This window comes from Meyerozyma guilliermondii, genomic scaffold (genome assembly GCF_000149425.1).
Source record: "Meyerozyma guilliermondii ATCC 6260 scaffold_4 genomic scaffold, whole genome shotgun sequence".
In the NCBI taxonomy this organism is placed as follows: Eukaryota; Fungi; Ascomycota; class Pichiomycetes; order Serinales; family Debaryomycetaceae; genus Meyerozyma; species Meyerozyma guilliermondii.
Genome location: NW_001809797.1, coordinates 693,047 through 711,829, shown reverse-complemented (window position 1 = coordinate 711,829; position 18,783 = coordinate 693,047). Strand labels below are relative to the sequence as shown.

Genomic DNA, 18,783 nt, shown 5'->3' with positions numbered 1-18,783 from the left:
ATCATGGTTCAAAGAAAGATATTTTGGTGAAGCAAGTACAATTCACCGAAATGGTTCAAGATTACCAAGAGAATTTTAATGAGCTATTGCTTGTAAGTGAATCTGTCAATTCGGGTACTTCCACTATTTCGATCTGACGCTACAAAATTCGAAACCAAACTAGTCTGCATTTTTAGACCCTATGTATAGTAAAGCCGATGCCGCGAAAGGTGTCGTAAGAATAAATGGTTGCAAAACGAGAAAAAGATCTCGCTTTTTAAGCTACAAAAGAGGGAATAGACGAGTAAGATGATATTCTAAGTGAATTGAGTACATTAGATAATACTCCAACCAAAAAGGTATGGTTCCAGATGTGTGCGGCTGTGTCATTTCTCTACATGATTCCGGTTGTCTTCGCGCTGATTTGCATCTACGTGCGTCCCAAATTTTAGTGCGAAAACTGTGGATTTCAATTATGTCGCAGTCGCTCTTTCTTCATGACAGTTGAACAATTTCCACCGTTAATTATAGGCGGGTCTGTGTTCAACCACATATACAATCTGGACCCCCTGAGTCTCCCCACCACCTCTATACTTGATTTGGCCTTTGAAAATGGCTTCAATGCCATCGATAGTTCGCCTTATTACGGCCCGCTGGAAGAGTACTTTGGTGTTGCTTTGGCTGCTTTGAAGCAAAAATGGCCCCGAGAGTCGTACTATATATGTACAAAGGCCGGCCGGTACGGAGCGAATGACTTTGACTATTCTAGAAAACGTGTTCGTGCTTCGGTGATGCAATCTTTGCAACGGTTCCAAACCACGTATCTCGATTTGGTTTACATGCACGATATAGAGTTTGTTGAAGTAGACCAGGTGATGGGGGCACTCAAGGAGTTGCGGATGCTAGATAATGAGGGTTTAATTCGTGCAATTGGCGTTTCTGGGTACCCAATTGAGCTACTTTACGAGGTGGCATTGGCGGCCAAAAACGATATAGAAATCGGACCTTTGGATGCTATTCTTCTGTACTCGAATGGGTGTCTACAGAACACCAGGTTTTTTGACGTTGTGGACAAATTTTTTAGCGAATGTGGTGTAAAAAGACTCATGAATGGGTCCATTTTGAGCATGTCTTTGCTTCGGTCGCAGTCCACCCACGATTTCCACCCAGCACTGGAAGCACTCAAGGCAAAAGCCAAGCAGGTGGCGGCACACCTTAAGGAAAAAGGTATCGAGGTGGCAGATCTCGCTACTCGGTTTGCCATGCGAAAGACATTGTACGTAAATGGCAAGCTCAACAATCGCAGTTCAGTTGTTTTGGGGGTTTCCAATGTGCACGAGCTAGAGCTTGCACTTGAGAACTACAGCGAGGTGGAGAGAAAGGTGGATAACAAAGAGGAGGAGGAACTTTATGGAGAGGTGGAACGCATGTTTGGAAAGCATTTCAACGAGAGGTGGGATAGCGGCCGAGTGAAGTATTAGCGGCGCGCCAGCGCCGAGGAGATTGAAGTGGAGATTATAGATATGTATTGGATGATAGATAGAAAGATGAATAGAAGTTACGAAAATGTAAGTAAGACCAAAACCATGGTCGTAGTGACTTGCTAGTGTATTCTCACTGATTTTGTCACTAACTTTCTCAATAGTTTCTCACTAATTTCCCACTGATTTTGTCACTAAAAGTTCTCACTAATTTTGTCACTAATTTTGTCACTAATTTTCTGACTAATTTCTCACTACCTTTCTCGCTAATTTTGTCACTAGTTTCTCACTAACATCTCTTGACCATTATCTTTCCCACTCATTATCCTCACCAGTTATATTTCCCTTCAATTCGAATTAGTCTATTTACGTCTCAAGCACTGGTTTCATACTATCTGGCTTGTCATATCTCAGTCTTCCACTAATCAATCTTTGTTTCCTGTTTCCTCGCTAATGCAGGTTCGCACAATTTGTCGCTCTCATTTTTCTCACTAGTCACTTCCTCACTACTTTCACTAGTGTCTCACTTTCTCACTAATTCAATTCGCATTAAGTCGCAATCCTCACTGATTTCATTAAATCAGTTTCTCATTTCTTATTATGAAAAGAAAATCCTCCGACGACTCCGTGTTCGATCTCGACGCCAAGAAACGCGTGGCCGTGCGCAAGTTCAACGGCGTCAATCTCGTTGACATACGCGAATACTACGAAGACAAAACTACAAAAGAACTCAAACCAGGCAAAAAAGGCATTTCGCTCACCGAGGACGTTTGGCGCCAACTTTTGGCCCGCAAAGACGAAATTAACGACGCTCTCGCGCAGTTGGGCCAAAAGCGCGAAAAAGCCAAAGCCGACCAAACCGACCAAGCCGGCTCAGATGAAGGCACAGACGACGGCCCTGCACAGAAAGAGGCTTAGAGCAATTGATCCATTATCATTCATTCTCTACTGGTTTCATTATACCGTTTCTTTGAACTTGAGCTGAATTTGAATTTCATTACCTACCCTTGCTGCTTGGCATTGATGTCGTGTGCGCGTCGGAGCAATCATTTGTGCGACCAAGAATCGCAGGACTGAAATATTCAGACAACTGAGTAACCTGGAAAGACTCCATTAATTTACTAGTATCGACTAGTCCCACTCACTATCCACCCACTAATCCACTAATCTACTCCATTTATTAACAACCCCTTCCTGACTGCTTCCTAACTTTATTATCTGTTTTATGTCCTCCCCAAGACTGGAGTCAGAACCAAATCCCGTGTTCATCGACCACCGAAACCACGATGATCTCGCCCACCTCCAGGCGTCTCCCGCGCGTGCCAGGCGCCGAAGCTCACACAAGAACGAGGCCCGCAACCGTCACTTTTCCAGGTCCCATCTGGGTGCCGGTTCCAGTCACCATGCCAGTCTTCCACTCACAAACCGAAACCTTCAACAGCTTCTAGCTTCCACCCCCGAGGAGCCCGAGAACGGAGCGCGTAGTGGTGGCGAAACCGGAGCTGTTTCGCTTGATATGGACCAATACCAACGCCAGCAGGCCGACTGGGCCATCGAAAGCGGATGGAACGATCCGTTTGGCGACAACCGGTCGATCAATTCGTTGGAGTTCGGCGCCTCCAACCCGTCGTCGGACCATTCGAGCGACTCGACGTCGCTAGACGACGTTTGCTTTCCGGATTACTACGACCAGGACGACGGAAAATCGACAAAACAAGCATGGCCGGATCTCGACGTGCTCGAGGAGTTTGTGGAGCAGGAGGTGGCCAGCTTGGCCGCAGACCACGACACGGAGCCGCAAAACGTCAATTTCCGCAGCCCGGTGGCCCGAAGGGTGGACAAAAGCCAACTTTCGCCGAGAAATGATAGCAACTTTTCCAGAAACGACAATGCTTCGCCCAGAAACGGCGCAATTTCCCCCGGTACAGTTTCCCCCGGCGTAACCTCACCGGGCGACGAGAACACGCCGCTTTTGGCAACTCATGTCAACGAAATCGAGTCGTTAGAGCTGCTAAACGACTCGTTCCGGGTCCGCCCCACGCCGATCCAGCCGTGGGAAAAATCCAAAGAGAAAATACCCACGATTTGGAATCCCGCAGACCATGGTCCAAAGAACCGCCGTGACAAACTTTGTAGATTCACGTATTTTCGTGAAGATCTTGATTCCACCATCCACTCACCCACTCTCAGTGGCCTTGTTGGCGCCAACTCGAGACCATCGCAGAAGGCTTCTAAATTGACCAAAAAGTGGAGAAGTGTTGACGAAGATGCGGCACCAATGAAAGAACTGCTGCTCACCATCCAGGACTTGTTTGCTCCGTTTCGAGCCGAACGCACTTCAGCGGCTCCTTCAATTGCAGGAGGTTCTAGCCAACAGGGAACTCATCCGCCGTCGGTTCTGGGAGAAAATTTGATGGCTAATCAGGTACGGATGACTCCATCCACTCAAAAATTGTCAGCTCAACCCAGCATTCTTGACAACGACGTTACACCATACTGGCTCGATGTGCTCGATCCTACAGAAGAGGAAATGAAGGTTCTTTCCAAGACTTTTGGTATCCATCCTTTGACGACCGAAGATATCTTTCTTGGCGAAGCTCGCGAAAAAGTAGAGCTTTTCAAGCAGTACTACTTTGTATGTTTTACGTCGTTTGACATTGTGTACGAGCGGCGCCAGCAGCGGAAAAAGGAGCAGGAGAAGAAACTCAACAAGCTTCAGGAACTTGAAAGCGAGAACCAAGACGGCTTGTGGAAGCGGATGAGACGGTTTTTCCGGTCTCAGGATCGTCGCTATTCTCACGCTCACCCAACCACTCAAACCACCAGTCATCGTTCCAAGTCCAAACGCATCCGTGAAGGTGAACTCCAACCGCTTAACATGTACATGATTGTTTTCCGTGAAGCTGTGATCACTTTCCATTTCTCGCCCACTCCGCACCCTATCAATGTGAGACGGCGTGCTCGACTTCTTCGAGATTTCCTCACCGTTTCGTCAGACTGGATCTGTTATGCGTTGATCGACGATATCACCGACTCGTTTGCACCGATGATAGAAAGCATAGAAACCGAGGTCAATTCGATCGAAGACGCTATTTTGAAAATGCACTCGGGTGACACAGATACCGACGACAGCGATCTGGACGATGATGACGAAGAAAATCGTCATTTTCAGGAACAACCGCAGAGACAGCATCATAAAGATAATAATATTTTCTACCGTCGAACTCGGTCCAAATCTGTGGTTGAAGCACAGGGAAATGTGGGCATGTTCAATAAGGGACGAGCACCTCAACTGGGGTCTTCGAGCAGATCCAAGAGTCTGTCTTCCAGTTCAAAATCTACAGCTTCCAAGATCATTGGATGGAAGAGAAAGGGAGATATGTTGAGACGAATTGGAGAGTGTCGGAAAAGAGTAATGTCTGTGCTTCGTTTGTTAGGACTGAAGGCAGACGTTATCAAGGGTTTCAACAAGAGATTGAACGATCAAAGTGAAACTTCGTTGGCTGGCCGAAGCGAACTTTCGTTGTACCTTGGAGACATTCTGGACCATATAGTAACCATGGTGCAATCATTGAATCATTATGAAAAGCTTTTGGCTCGATTCCATTCGAATTATCTTGCACAAATCAATATCGATATGACAAAAGTCAATAATGATACCAATGATGTGTTGGGAAAGATAACCATTTTGGGTACAATAGTATTGCCAATTAATGTGGTCACTGGACTTTGGGGTATGAATTGTCTTGTTCCAGGACAAGATTACGATGGTTTATTATGGTTTTGGTCGATTATTGGAGGAATGGTGATATTCAGTCTTTGCGCTTATCAATACGCAAAAAGAGTTACTGGGTTATAGTTAATTTTAATTAATCCGAAATTATTATAATGTTCTATTGCATATTGCATAGATCTTATTTACTGGAAATGCATTTTCCCTTTTTTTTACCCGTGCAGTGCATGACATGACATGATGCATAGTGCAGACGTCACGTACAGGCGTTTTCTCCACAGTTAGGCCGTGCCCCCTCGGTCGGCATATTGTGACAGGTACTGCATGTGGCGGCAGCCAAGCTCGCGCCGTGATGTAAGTCGCAATGCCAGGTAACTTGTTTCAACCAACTTCAATATGAGTCTTCAAATGTCGCTAATTTTTGCCGCCTTGTGCGGTGAAATGATCACATTATTTTCACTCGTATGTCCCATCCCGCATCCTGTGCGTGTACGTATGATGCATGCCATTGAAGTTTTACGAACTCTGAACAATTTTAAAATCGGAGTAATCTTTACCACGATCCTTCTTGGAATGCAGTTTATGGATTGCATCAACCGTTTGAAGAAGTTTCTGGAATTGGGGAATCCATACTTTGGCAGTTTTTCCACTACCAACCAACAAATCGCCGGGTCTCTCACTTCAGGACAGTTGGCCTCAAAATTCTATGCACAACGCAACCTCTATTTGACAGGTGCAGTTTTGTACTTGGAACTTGCCATTTGGGTTGTAGTAGGTATAGTTGAAAAGTTGGTGGCAAAAGAAACACAATTGCGGGTTCTCAATAGTAAGGCTACCTCCGATGAAGAAGCTGAAAAGTACAAGGAACTCATACGCAAAAAGGATGTGGATATTAAGGCACTCAAGCTTCAGATTGACGGGTTGCAGCGTGCATACGATCTGCAGACGCCCGACACACATATCAGCAAGGACGACTGATGGATTTGACGCAGGAACTTCACAAGAAGATGAAGCAGCTTGAGGTCTAGATATGCATATAACTTATTTTATAGCTTATGGATATAGCTTGTTCTACGATACTTCATGAATATAACTTCATAGGTAAACTTTTCGTAATTAGTCGCCTTTGTTGCCAATTCTGGATCGATCTTGCATAACGCGCGCAATGCAATGTAATAATCATGCAACCTTCTCACATATTTTTAAACACCTACATTTACAAATGCATGGAACATGCAAATAACGGGCGTGTATAGTTGCACTTGGGAATTGGGTTTTCAATTATATTCTTGCTATATCTTTTTATCATTAGCATTGTTAACGTTTCTACCACGCTTTTAACAAGTTGCAAGTTTAGCCAATACAACAAGCTTTATAATACAATCAGCCAGCACTAATATACAATGCAAATTATTTATGGTAGCAGTCATTCCTTGTCGTCTTTCTTATCGACGCCACTGGTGGTTGCAGATGTCAGGGCTCTATCAGCATCATTCGACGTAGCAGAAGCGGATGGTTGACCGCCCGAAGTTGCATCAGAATGCGCTGTCAGATGATGCGAATGTTGGTGGCCCTGGATAGGTTGCTGCATCTGCTGGTAGCCATATGCTGCCGAGTACATTGGCTGCGATCCATACGACGAGTAGCCACTGGTTGGATTGTAGGGAGGATAGTACTGGTTAGTATAGTATGGTTGTTGGTAAGAGTATACCTGCAGTTGCTGTTGGCCAGAGCCGGCGGTTTGCGCCGAATCTCCCGACGCTTGTTGCGGCGATTGGTTCAATCCCGATCCGTTGGCTTGCGAGATATTGAGAGTAGCCCAGGTAGTAGTTGCCGTAGGAGAGGCCAGAAGCTGCTGTGTGGCCCGGTGCTGCAGTAGACGCCAGGGCAGTTGCAGGGGTTTGAGAAGCTGCAGTTTTCGCAGCCACTGCAGACGAAGGTGTAGCGGCGGTAGCGGCAGTAGACGCAACAGACGAAGAAGCATTAGCAGCGGATGACGCCGTGGCGGACGACGATGGAGTGACACCGGTCAAAATGACTCGTTTGATGTCGCGCACAAACAATGGATAGAGAAGATCCACTATACCTTCGCGCTGGGCCATAGCAAGGGCACGGTCAAATGGAATCCATACACCCTTGAGGTGCATAGAACCAATCTTGACGACATGACGCACCTTTTCCGACTTGAGAATGCCATCACGGCGACCACGAGTCATCTGCGCTACATTCAACAATTTGGTTCCGTTGATCATGTTGTTGTCAGCTCGGCGCACAACCGACACATTGTTGGCATCCACTTGATAACACAACGTTTTCTCGTCTTCCCACATGGTGGTGGTGACCCGGGGTCGGATTCCAGGTGGCTGGTACTGGCCCACCGACGAGTTGGTGGTAGCATTCAAGGTGTCCAGCAGAAGCGGTGTGCTGTTGGAGGAGGTTGCCAGCCCTGACATCTGCACGAAATGCTGCGGCTGCGGCTGTGACAACGCACTGGTTCCCTGTTGTTGTTGTTGCTGATGCTGCTGCTGCTGCTGTTGTTGTTGTTGCGTCAAAGTGCTGCTTCCTCCACTCTGCTGCTGCTGCAGCTGCTGCTGTTGCGCTCCCATTGCGCTTCCGCCTGCCTGCGGCACCGTTTGGTACGACGCGTAACCCCCGGGCGGGAGACCGTAGCTGTTGTGGTACCGGCCGTACGCGTATGTGGCGTCCAGACCTTGACCTGGCTGACTTTGTTGGCCTTGGTGGGTTTGTTGACTTTGTTGATTTTGACTTTGCGGCTGTCCCAGTTGCAGTTGCTGACCTGCTTGCTGGGGCTGAGCCTGACCGAACATGTAGTAGGAGTTGTACGGTTGCTGGGTGTTGCCGTTGAGAAGTTGTTGATATTGTTGATACTGGTCTGGGTAATAGCCCTGAGGATACAGGGGCTGAGAACCTTGAGGATGCATCGACTGCAGGGGATAGGTAGACGACCGGTAGTCGACCGTCAGATGGTTGGGATTGGACATAGAACCAAGGTTAAAAATGCGAGAAATTCTTTGTGGTTTTTAAAAAAAACTAACCACAAAACTTGAACGTAGGCTACGTAGTGAATGATCTAATCGAGTTTTATTTTTTTTTGGTTTTTTTTTTTCGAACTGCCAGCCGTCGTGCGCGCACCACACCCCTCTAATCCGGCGCCATACCGGGGGTGCGTCCCCTCGGTTGGATACCGGTCCTGGCACCGGGCCAGACCATGCTTCAGATGTACCATTCAACAGCGTGGACATTGCGTCAAAACCTGGCTGTCATGACGCACCGTCACCGTTTGCAGCAGTGGCTCAAGCGTCAAGATCTGGTGCCAGATGCGGACGTATGCGTTATGTGGGAGCTCGTGCATTGTCAGCGCCGCCGTGTCAACTTCAGATTCTGCGCGGAAGTTTGGTTGTCAGATGCATATAGTTTACGCACCTGGGCACTCGCTAATTGGTAGTAAAATTGCGGTGGTGTTGCCCTTTCCGGCAGTCGCGGGCGCACAATCAGCTGCAGCGGTATTTTTCCCGGGTTTTGCATGCTGTGCGGCTACTGGCCCATAAGGGGATGCATGTCCGGGAAAATTTGATTTTGTCACTACGTTCGCTCAAATCGGTGACCACGTAACATAAACTTGGCACCACTCTCTCAACTTTGATGACAAAATTTCTGGCAACTTTTCTCCTCCTTTGAAAAGTCATTTTGTCTATTTTTCGTTCGTGCGTCGACGCACCTGTATTTTCCGGATGTTTTTGCGCGGCACAGCTGCTGCGGGGGGACTCGGTCGTCCCGCGAAATAATCGTTCGGCGCATCTCCTTTAGGGCCGACTCATACATTATGTGACTGCATAATTTAATTTGCATGACTCCATATGATTGGCTCATGACAACGGGGGCGTTCGAGGTTTCCCGAACCTATGCAATTTATGCGTCAATTGCTGCAAGTTCGTAAGCATCGAAATTTTTGCTGCACTTTCCACTGCATTCGTCACTGCGGTAAACATCTATTTGCAAATGATGCATAGCATGACATTGCGTCGGATCGGCTGATTGATTCTTCTGCATGAATACGGGTTATACATTACATACACAACTTTACAGTTTATTCTCTATGCACCATTTACATACCCGCGATACTTGTCACGGATAATCACGCCTTGTTTGATAGTTGTGTCAACTATACCCTGAACATCCTCAGGGAACACCCGCCCATACCAAACACTTTCACCTTTACGCGGAAAATATACAACGTTTCCTGCGTATGCATGTCCTCCTACATGCGTTATCTGCCCGGTTTTGACATGCAGCAGCATATTCTCCTGCGTAAGTACCTGGTCGAATTCTCGCTGCAATAAGGGTCCCATTACTCCGCATCGTACATCCCGCAGTCCATGACCACATATCAACACCAATTCGTCGGTAATATCTTGTTCCTCAAATTCTATCGATGATTGTTGGATTCTTTGAGTTTTTTCAACTTCTTGTTTAAAAGGATTATACACCTCTGGTTTTTCCTCCGGAACCAAGTATCTAGCAATGAATGTTGCCAAATCTTTTGCCTCAAAACGAATTGACTTCCTGTCTGGGTACAAGTACACGAAATGCTCCTGTGGGCCAAGCGGCTTATTTGGTAATGTATGATTATTAACCACCACATTTGATACAGCAACAGGATGCATAGGCGAAAGCATTTGGCGCTTAACTGCATTGATCTCGGAAGAAAGAGTTGCAGGAGTTAATTCTATACGTGGAGGCATTGCCTCCATTGATGGATAACCATGACTAAGAATGAGTAAATGTTTCCAAGTTTCCGGTTGGGTTCCATTCAAATTACGATCGAAATCAATTTGTTTATCGGCAGGAAATTTGGGAATCTCGCAGTACGTACATCCAGTATCGTATCGTGGACGCGGGCAGCTGTCAACGAAGCGGCTCAACGAACGTCTTATGCAAAGCATGCAAGGTTACAAATTGCGTCTCGTTAATTTGATGCAAAGTTAATTATGATAATGTGTGTTATATAAGCGGTAGTGTAATCATGCAGCATCATTATTAACATATTCCGATTTTAATATCCAACCTTTATTTTCTCGATCCCAAGTAGCTGCTTCTTTTAAAAGTGAGCGCAAAAGAATCACTTCCTGGTCGTTCGTTTCCTGGATTTTGAGTCCCTGGAGTATACCGGCAGACGTACTAAAATGGTTTTTTTGTGACTGCAAATAATCAACCACTTGCAGCATGAGTTGCAGCTTATCGACAGAATTATTTTGCAGCTTTTCCGGTTTCTTGGAAAATACTGCTTCTCTCGTAGCCTTCTTGTTTCTTCGAAGATCACTCAAAACAGAGCTCGACGAAAGTTCGGAGTTTTCTGATTTTCGAGGAATTCTGAATGGTGCTACATTTGTTCGTTTCGGCTTCTGTACTCCAAACCGACCAGCGAGTCCAAACTTTCCAGTCCACGTGGGTGTTCCTATAGTGTTCTTGCGAGTCTGTTTCCGGGAATTTTTGAGTGCCTCGGCCGCTTCTGCCGCCAATTTGTTGGCTTCTTTTTCTATGATGGAAATTTCTTGGTTCGAAGAATCGATAATACTATCATGTTTCACAGTACTGTGGATGTTGTCGTTGGAAAAAAGACCTTCCATAATGCGGTCCTCGTCTGGGCGAGCATCTTCGTCTTCATCGCCGCCTTGAAATTTGTCCAATTTGGAGACACCATTAAGTTTTGCAACACTGTAAAAATCATCATCATTCTTGTTGGTATTCTTCAAATTTGTGGGTTTTCTTTCCCTCGAACCACTATAGTTGATTTCTGATCCGTTAAACATATCACCGGTTTCTGTTCCTTTTTCTTCTGGATCGCCTAGCGTGAACAAATCATGCAAATCATTGACCTTAAAAAACCGTCGTTGTTTCGGATCTTTAAGAATCTTGTTGGTCAAAAAAGTCTTGAAGATTTGCCGATGGTAGATTTTCTCCTCAATGGTACCTGCTGTCATGAGTCTATAAATGACAATATCTCGTTTTTGACCAAGTCTCCATGCTCTCTCTCTTGCTTGAATATCTGTAGAAGGGTTCCAGTCTGGATCGTAGATGATCACACGGTCAGCTCCAGTTAAATTAACTCCCAACCCGCCCACTTTTGTGGTCAACAAGAACACATCGTAATTGGTATTATTATTGAACATGTCAACGAGTCCCTGTCTTTTGGAAATTGGGGTAGATCCGTCCATTCTCATGTAGTTGAAATACTCTGTTCCATCAGAAATTCTTGTAAGGTTAACTAGCAATTTCTCCAAAATATCTAGCATTTGCTTTGTTTGACAGAAAAGTAAAGTTCTGTGTCCCTGGCTTTGCCAGAGCTGTAAAAGGCCCTTGAGAACAAGCATTTTGCCCGACTTGTTTGGAATTCCATAGTTGTAACCTTTTTTCCGAAGCAAAAGTTCGCGATCAACGAGATCTGGATGGTTGCAAATTTTCCGCAAGGTATCTACTCCTGTTAACATGTTCCGTTTTCCCTTCAAAATTGCGTGCAAATCTTCGCTGCTGAGAAACTTTTCATACATATCCTGCTGGTACTGGGTCAACTTGACAAACAAGACCATTTCTTCTTTTTTGGGCAAGTCTTGAGCCACATCACTTTTGAGCCGTCGAAGAAGATATGGAGAAATTAGGTCTCGCAAAACCACGGCACACTTGTAACCTGTTTGCACCTGAACATTGGAAGCATTGGCGTATCCTCCCATATTTATCGGGATGGAAAATTGCTGCTCAAACACAGGTAAAGTGCCTAGTCTTCCTGGAAAGACAAAGTCAAAAAGGGACCAAAGCTCAATAAGGTTATTTTGTATCGGAGTACCTGATAAAATGATTCTATTATGTGTTTTGAGTTGCTTGCAGGTCAATGTGATATGCGAATTGGGGTTTCTGATTTTATGGCCCTCGTCCAAAACTGCGTATCCCCACTGATGAGGAAGGATATATTTCGAGTAGACCCGCAAACCAACGTAGGTTGTAATTAGGACATGTCCTTTGGACACTACTCTGTCAACTATGTTTTTAGCATTGGAAAGTCCCTTTTGCTGGGCGAGAAATTTGTCCTCATTCAAATCAAAGTCGTCATTAGCCATCATATTTTCGATCTTTTCTTCCGATGTAAGTGCACTTTTAGACATTCCTGACCCTATGCTATGCAAAATAGCACACCGAAGCGGAGGCCACCAAGTATGAAATTCGTTGACCCATTGCATCATAACCGTAGCAGGAACCACTACAATGACTGGTTTGTCTAGAAGCCCCGAATAATGAAGCCCAGCAATGAAAGAGACAACCTGAATGGTTTTTCCCAACCCCATTTCATCGCCAATAATCCCGCCGGTTTTTTGCAGATAGAGCTCCCAGAGCCATTGAACACAAGTCCGTTGGTACTGGAATAATGACGGGTATATGTCGCCAGGAAGACGAAATTGCGAGTTGAGAACTGCATCACTAACGGTAGGATGAGGCATATGCCATTCTTCAGTGGTAGTTTTGGCTAAATCTTTTCTTAAAGATGAACGTTTTTTACACCATTCAGCAAGTCTTTTCTGGTAGAATTGCTCGTCTCCGTCGTCCATATTTCGAATATCTCGCACTTCGTCGTCTTCTGAGTCATGTTCCATACTCTCCTCTTCGTCCAAATCCAACTCAGCAGCATCTGGGGTATATTCATCTTCGCTTTCGTTACTTTTAGGTTGTGTAACATCATCACCAGTAGCCTCAAACCCCCTTAAGTTTTCCACCACGTCCTCCTCGACCTTGGCTTCCTTCCTGGAAGGGTCAGAAGGAGCAAATCCTGGTGCACGAAGAAATATATGACTCTTTTGTTCATTTTCATCCACTTCTTGGAACCCACTTTGATTTCCAAAAGCTGTGATTTTTCCCGTCCTGGTCAAAAACTCACGTTCAGTCTCATTTTCCAAGCGTTCCACACCCTTACCGTCATCCTGAGGATTTGTAGGCTTCTTTTGCTGCTGTTTGATCTGTTCCAAACGAGCCTTGATGTCTTGAAGATCCCGGTTCAACGGATCTAGTTCGTTCTTTGTGAACCATTCGAGCTCATCCCGGAGTTGCTTGCGTTGCGATAGCTTTGTACGTGGATCTTCTAGTCGAGACTCGATGACTTTGATCTTCTTTAACGTTTTAGTAAGATTTTGAGATGTCTTTTCAAGTCTCTTTTCTTCTAATTCTGCATCTTTTTCAAGTAAGGCTTTATTAGCTTGGCTGGTGATCTTGCTCTCGAGATCATCTTGCTTGACTACACGAAGCTGGCCCTCGATATCTTCCATGGAAGGCGAGGTGAAAAGAAGATTGTTATCTGTGATTGAGATTATATGCAGAGGCATCGCAATCATAAAGTAGAGTTCAGGTAATCTATGGATTAAGTGTATGCATTAAGTGTATGTATTAGTCTATGCTCTATTAGTGTATGCATTGGTCTATGCATTAGTCTATGCTCTATAAGGATGCAAATGTTTTATTGAAATTTGTAATTTTGCAACTTTGCAATTTTTTGCAACTTTCCAATTCAAATTAGTATTTCACAATTTCACGAATATTCCATGTTACACTCCCTCAAAAACCTGCCTCTGCAACTCCTCAAGGCACGTATCGTATTTAGCTTCATCTTCCCTGGAAACCAAATCTCTAAATCCCTTTTCTACATCTTTGACTTCGGTCTGCCTCGACACTTCGCGAACGAGCTGAGTGAACCATTTGGTTTCTCCCTTTCCAAAACACATGGTGTAGGCTTCACCGTCCTGGTTGGCACGCGCGGTACGTCCCACACGGTGGACGTAGTCTCGAGAGGAGTTTGGCAAGTCGTAGTTGATCACATTTGTAATGGTTGCAATATCAATTCCTCTTGCGATCAAGTCTGTCACCACCAAGATATGAACCGTTTGATTTGCAAAATCCTTCAAGATCTTTGCACGAGTTGAAGCTGCGTTGTTGGTGGAGTTTAAGTAGGAAACTGTCACATCAAGACCAAAAACTCTGAAAAGAAGCTGCAACAACCGGCACAATCTCAACGAAGCCTCATTGGATTTGGCGAACACCAATGTATTCACAAGTTTTTGTTCGCTCATCAAGAACTTGGCAAGAACAAGAGGTTTTGCCGACGATCTCGCAGAACCCAAGGAGAGTTTGTATTCTTGGAGGGTTGCAGGAACCGTGAAAAGTTCATTGACCAATTCATGGCGGTCGTTGACGATGATAAGCCTGGGCCGCTGGAGCTTGAGCATGGATAAACGGCCAGCGTCGGTGGTCAAGGTAGCAGAAAACACAAGCTTTTGAACAGAGGGTCGCCAAGTTTGGTCGAGTTCCAGAATGGGGTTGGAATCGATTCTCGACATCAAAGTTTCACACCAGTTTTGAAACGACTGGTTCAACAAACGATCTGCCTCGTCTATAACAAGGTACCGCAAGCTCTTGAGGTTGATATGGCCATTGGTCAAGTGTTCCACCAAACGACCAGGTGTGGAAACGATTATATCAGGAACGACTTGAAGTCGTTGAGCTTCGTCGTTTATGGAGATATCGCTACGAAGGCTAACCACGGAGAGGTTTGTGTTCTTGCTCAACATGGCAAAAGTGGCTTTTACCTGCGAGATTAACGGTTTCGTTGGAACGAGGACAATGGCTCGAACTCGGGGCACAATTCGGTTTCTAAGACTTTCGATTATAGGTATGGCGTAGCCCAAGGTTTTACCGGACCCGGTTGCGGCATTGACTAGCAAGTCTCCGCCGATATCCGGTCGAATCGCCTGGGACTCCATGTCTGGAAGTAATAATTTAAGGACAGAAACCTGGACGGAAAAGGCACTGGAAAACCCATTGGACTGAAGATTTTTCACCATTGAAGAAGATAGCCCAAAGCTGGAAAACGGAACCGTTTCAGTTGTGGAAGCATATATAGGCGTAGCGAGCCAGTCCAAGTTGCCAATGTGATTTGTGGTGGCTGTGAGTCTTTGATCTCTTGGAAGAGCAGGTTGGGGAAGAGGTGCGAGGTCGTGAGTGGGAACTGAAGATTCGTCAGAATCTGAATTGGAAGTAGAGTTTTCGGCTTTTTGGGCAGAAAGCGAAGTTCGAAGCTTCTTTAGAACTGACTTGTGTTTGGAAGAGTCGGAAACTATGTTGGAATTGGAAGCATCAACTTCTTTCATTTCGACATCAGAGTCGGAACGAGATTGAGAGCCAGAATCGGAATCGGAATCAGAAACAGACTCAAGTCCAATTGATTTCCTGGTCTCTCCAGTCTTTCCAGTGTTCCCAGTCTCACTTTCACTTTCACTTTCGGTTTCCTTTTCACTTTCACTTTCCGTTTCCTTTTCACTTTCACTTTCGCTTTCACTTCCGCTTTCACTCTCCCTTTCACTTTCAGTGTCTTCACTTACACTCTCCCTTTTCCCATCTTCAGGGTCGTAGCGTGCTGCAAACATAACTCCATCGCATCGCTCCATCGCGAACTAGTTCGCGCCGGGTAACCCGCACCAAAGTTCAATCGATTTTCCACTCCACATCTTCACCATGAAGCCGTCCTCCATCCTTCTTCGTGGCAGGTCGTCGTGGAAGGGCCCCCATGTGGTTCCCCTTCCCATAGCAGAGGCCATCCAGTCAGGAAACCCCATCCGCACCAACGCACGAAGCTGCACAATTCTTCCCCAATTTGTCGGGCTCAAATTTCAGATCCATAATGGCCGTGAATATGTCGAAGTTGAAGTCAGTGACGACATGGTGGGTAGTAAGCTCGGCGAGTTTGCCCCCACCCGCAAAAGATTCATGTACAAATATTCCAAAAACTAGCATGCTGTATATAATAAACGATTCTCTCGAATCTTTTATCTCTATCGGTCCAGTCTTCTTCCATCGTTCATGCGTTGCTGACGAAGTTCGCCGGTTCGGTCCTCGATGGGCCAGTGGCCCCACCCACTCAACCGGATCACCATACATGTAGCGTTATCGTCGCCGCCCACGTATTCCACAAATTTAATCACCTCTTCTGCTCCCACTTGGGGCGTCGCCCGCGGCGTCCCCTTCATGTTCACATGGACCATGACTATGTCGGCTATTTCCTGGTCGGTTAGGACGCCAGTGACACCGTCGGTACATAAAACCAAGAAACTTTCGTCGCCGCCGAGTCCTCCTACGGTGTAATTTTTGATTTCATCGGCGGTAAGTTTGTGCCTGATTACTTGGCCGTCACCAATGATGTATTGCGAGATATCCGGCTCTGCCGTGACCCCCATCTGCTTGAACTCGACGTCGCCAAACGCCCGGGTATTAGCAAGCGATATAAACCGTTCTTCACCGAACGAGTCTGTCATGAAGAAATTAGCAGCGTATTTTCTCAACCGAGAAGCCTCCAATGGGTTCGAAGGATGGTGCGCCTCCGTCAATGCATGGGCGTCACCGTTTTTGTCCACCAAGATCGCTTTTGTGTCGCCCACCTGGGCCACGCTGAGAAGGGAAACCGTTTTGCGGCCGAAATAGTACAGTTCTTTCGTTCCCGACGCCCCGTCTTCGCTGAAAATCGTCTGTAAAAACACTGACGTGCACGTGGACCCCAGGCGGTTGTCCTCCTGGCCGAAAAACGCATAGTCGGCCTCCAAAAACGACATTGGTATCCGCATCCCGAGATCCAGCGAGTGGTCGATTTTGCTCAATTGGACTCCAGATTTGGCCATTCCAGCAAAGTTTTGCTTGCGGTGGCGAAACCATCGCTTCCAGTACCCGCCAACGTTTTTTGCATAGGTTTTGATTAGTTTTTCACGAGGCTTGTCACCGGCTTCATCCACGGCAGCAAGTCCATTGGCATTCTCCACATGCTGGCTCAAATTGTCTGTGAGAAAGTCAGAACACTGTCCGCCTCCGTGGCCATCAAAGATGTTGAAATTGAAGATTTTCGACCCATTGACATCAAGAACTCCAGCACTGTATCGATCTTCATTGTACATGCGATTGACTCGTGACGTAAAATGGCCGAGATGAGATGGACTTTTCATCAAGGGGATCTTGAGTCTACCCTTGCCACTCACCGGCGTGAACGTCACCGACGTGCTTAAGCATCGGCGCCATCCTACCATTGAATAATTAAAGCTTGGGCCGTGCAACAATCTGGGGCTCCAAAATTGAATTCGCGCTTTGCACCCGTGCCCCAGAACCCCACACAGTACCGCCGGCACTGCTCACAGCCACCTCAACGTTTCTCTTCACTATGTCTTCCATCAAGCACTTGGAAGCAGACTTGACGCTGCTATCCAACGAGTGCAAGAGACGCAACCTGAATATCCGTCTGGAGTGCGATGTGGCTGTTTCAATCTTGAAAAATTATTCTCCAGACGCTTCGGTAGAAGCTCTAAATGATGACCAACGTCGCTTGTTGGCTGCACCATTGGTGTCCACATTGGCCAGTAATAACACCAAACTTGTGACAATATCGATCCTGGCCATCAACAGACTCGCGGGAACAACTGCGTTCAGCACAGCTACCTTGGGACCACTTTTAGATGGTCTTTTGGAAGCGTCGCATTTGGCCATGGATATCCAACTTCGAATTCTCCAGTGTCTTCCGCCATTGATGCAAAACTACATAGTAGAGATTCGAGGAAAGTTGCTTTTGCGCTTACTCCAAATCGGGTCCGGCTTGACGGTAGCCAATAAGCCCGCAGTTGTCATCAATACTGCTGCGGCTACATTGCAACAACTTTTCGGTTACATTTACGAACGCAACGAAAAGTATGGACTCGAAGCCGTGCCGGAAAAAACAGATAAACAACCCCATGAGGCTAAAATCGACAACAAAATCACATTTTTGGACGATTTGTCCTACGAAGGATACCTAATTTTCAAAGACCTTTGTAACATTTTGAACGAGTCTCCAGCCTCTTTTTTGGAAGGAATCCCCTTGAAACCATTGGCATCCTTGGAGTTTATCCATACTGTGATCAATAACCAGCGAGACTTGTTCAGATCTCGGCCAGATCTCATATTTCTCTTCAAAGACCATTTGGTACCCTCGCTTCTTCATATCCTCAATTCTCCAACAAAGTCGTTTCCTTACTTTGTTCGGTGCCTCAGAGTAATACAGTGCCTCTTGATGTACTACGTGGACAAGCTTGAGATAGAAAGCGAGGTGCTCTTGTCGTTTTTAAACCATCTCCTTTTGAATGAAGAGAACATCCCCCAAGAATGGGCCACAAAGTCGTTTCTGTGGGACAAGATTTTGGTGCTTGAGACCCTTCTTGGTCTTTTCAACAATTTTAGTGCTATTCTAACCATCTACGAAAAATTCGACAACTCCAAAACGAAAAAAAATGTCCTCTTGGAGATGTTGAATACGCTTCAAGTTTTCATCAGCCACAACTCCTACCTTGTCACAGAAGCTCTTGAACCCATAACTGCAAACCATCTGCCTTCGGACTACATTTCCAAAAAATCCTCTTCTTACGAGTCGCCATGTTGGATAACCTCGACAAAACCGAACCACCCACTACTATACTTCAAACCTACCCCGTATTACTTAATTTTTTCATAATTCTGCCATATTCA

At 45.9% G+C, this 18,783-nt stretch overlaps 10 protein-coding genes across 10 annotated transcripts; 5 read left to right on the top strand and 5 right to left on the bottom strand. All coding sequences in view use genetic code 12, as the record gives it.

Moving 5' to 3' along the window:
• Positions 1-476: 476 nt before the first annotated feature.
• On the top strand, positions 477-1,460 carry PGUG_03654 (D-arabinose 1-dehydrogenase (NAD(P)(+)); the record flags this gene model as incomplete). Its single annotated transcript, XM_001484223.1, has 1 exon — positions 477-1,460. The coding sequence occupies one exon, from the start codon at positions 477-479 to the stop codon at positions 1,458-1,460; it is 984 nt and encodes a 327-aa protein (XP_001484273.2).
• A 1,225-nt stretch (positions 1,461-2,685) lies between these two features.
• Positions 2,686-5,319, top strand: MNR2 (putative Mg(2+) transporter; the record flags this gene model as incomplete). Its single annotated transcript, XM_001484222.1, has 1 exon — positions 2,686-5,319. The coding sequence occupies one exon, from the start codon at positions 2,686-2,688 to the stop codon at positions 5,317-5,319; it is 2,634 nt and encodes an 877-aa protein (XP_001484272.2).
• Positions 5,320-5,589: 270 nt separating this feature from the next.
• On the top strand, positions 5,590-6,171 carry PGUG_03652 (uncharacterized protein; the record flags this gene model as incomplete). The annotated part of the gene is made up of 1 exon (XM_001484221.1): positions 5,590-6,171. The coding sequence occupies one exon, from the start codon at positions 5,590-5,592 to the stop codon at positions 6,169-6,171; it is 582 nt and encodes a 193-aa protein (XP_001484271.2).
• Positions 6,172-6,872: 701 nt separating this feature from the next.
• On the bottom strand, positions 6,873-8,195 carry EFG1 (KilA-N domain-containing central transcriptional regulator EFG1; the record flags this gene model as incomplete). The annotated part of the gene is made up of 1 exon (XM_001484220.1): positions 6,873-8,195. The coding sequence occupies one exon, from the start codon at positions 8,193-8,195 to the stop codon at positions 6,873-6,875; it is 1,323 nt and encodes a 440-aa protein (XP_001484270.2).
• A 1,113-nt stretch (positions 8,196-9,308) lies between these two features.
• PGUG_03650 (uncharacterized protein) lies at positions 9,309-10,157 on the bottom strand (the record flags this gene model as incomplete). Its single annotated transcript, XM_001484219.1, has 1 exon — positions 9,309-10,157. One exon carries the CDS (start codon positions 10,155-10,157, stop codon positions 9,309-9,311), a length of 849 nt encoding a protein of 282 aa, XP_001484269.2.
• Positions 10,158-10,235: 78 nt separating this feature from the next.
• On the bottom strand, positions 10,236-13,589 carry PGUG_03649 (DNA-dependent ATPase; the record flags this gene model as incomplete). The annotated part of the gene is made up of 1 exon (XM_001484218.1): positions 10,236-13,589. The coding sequence occupies one exon, from the start codon at positions 13,587-13,589 to the stop codon at positions 10,236-10,238; it is 3,354 nt and encodes a 1,117-aa protein (XP_001484268.2).
• A 210-nt stretch (positions 13,590-13,799) lies between these two features.
• PGUG_03648 (putative ATP-dependent RNA helicase) lies at positions 13,800-15,695 on the bottom strand (the record flags this gene model as incomplete). Its single annotated transcript, XM_001484217.1, has 1 exon — positions 13,800-15,695. The coding sequence occupies one exon, from the start codon at positions 15,693-15,695 to the stop codon at positions 13,800-13,802; it is 1,896 nt and encodes a 631-aa protein (XP_001484267.2).
• A 67-nt stretch (positions 15,696-15,762) lies between these two features.
• PGUG_03647 (mitochondrial 37S ribosomal protein uS19m) lies at positions 15,763-16,038 on the top strand (the record flags this gene model as incomplete). Its single annotated transcript, XM_001484216.1, has 1 exon — positions 15,763-16,038. One exon carries the CDS (start codon positions 15,763-15,765, stop codon positions 16,036-16,038), a length of 276 nt encoding a protein of 91 aa, XP_001484266.1.
• Positions 16,039-16,079: 41 nt separating this feature from the next.
• On the bottom strand, positions 16,080-17,318 carry PTC6 (type 2C protein phosphatase; the record flags this gene model as incomplete). Its single annotated transcript, XM_001484215.1, has 1 exon — positions 16,080-17,318. One exon carries the CDS (start codon positions 17,316-17,318, stop codon positions 16,080-16,082), a length of 1,239 nt encoding a protein of 412 aa, XP_001484265.2.
• Positions 17,319-17,449: 131 nt separating this feature from the next.
• Positions 17,450-18,769, top strand: PGUG_03645 (uncharacterized protein; the record flags this gene model as incomplete). The annotated part of the gene is made up of 1 exon (XM_001484214.1): positions 17,450-18,769. The coding sequence occupies one exon, from the start codon at positions 17,450-17,452 to the stop codon at positions 18,767-18,769; it is 1,320 nt and encodes a 439-aa protein (XP_001484264.2).
• Positions 18,770-18,783: the final 14 nt, after the last annotated feature.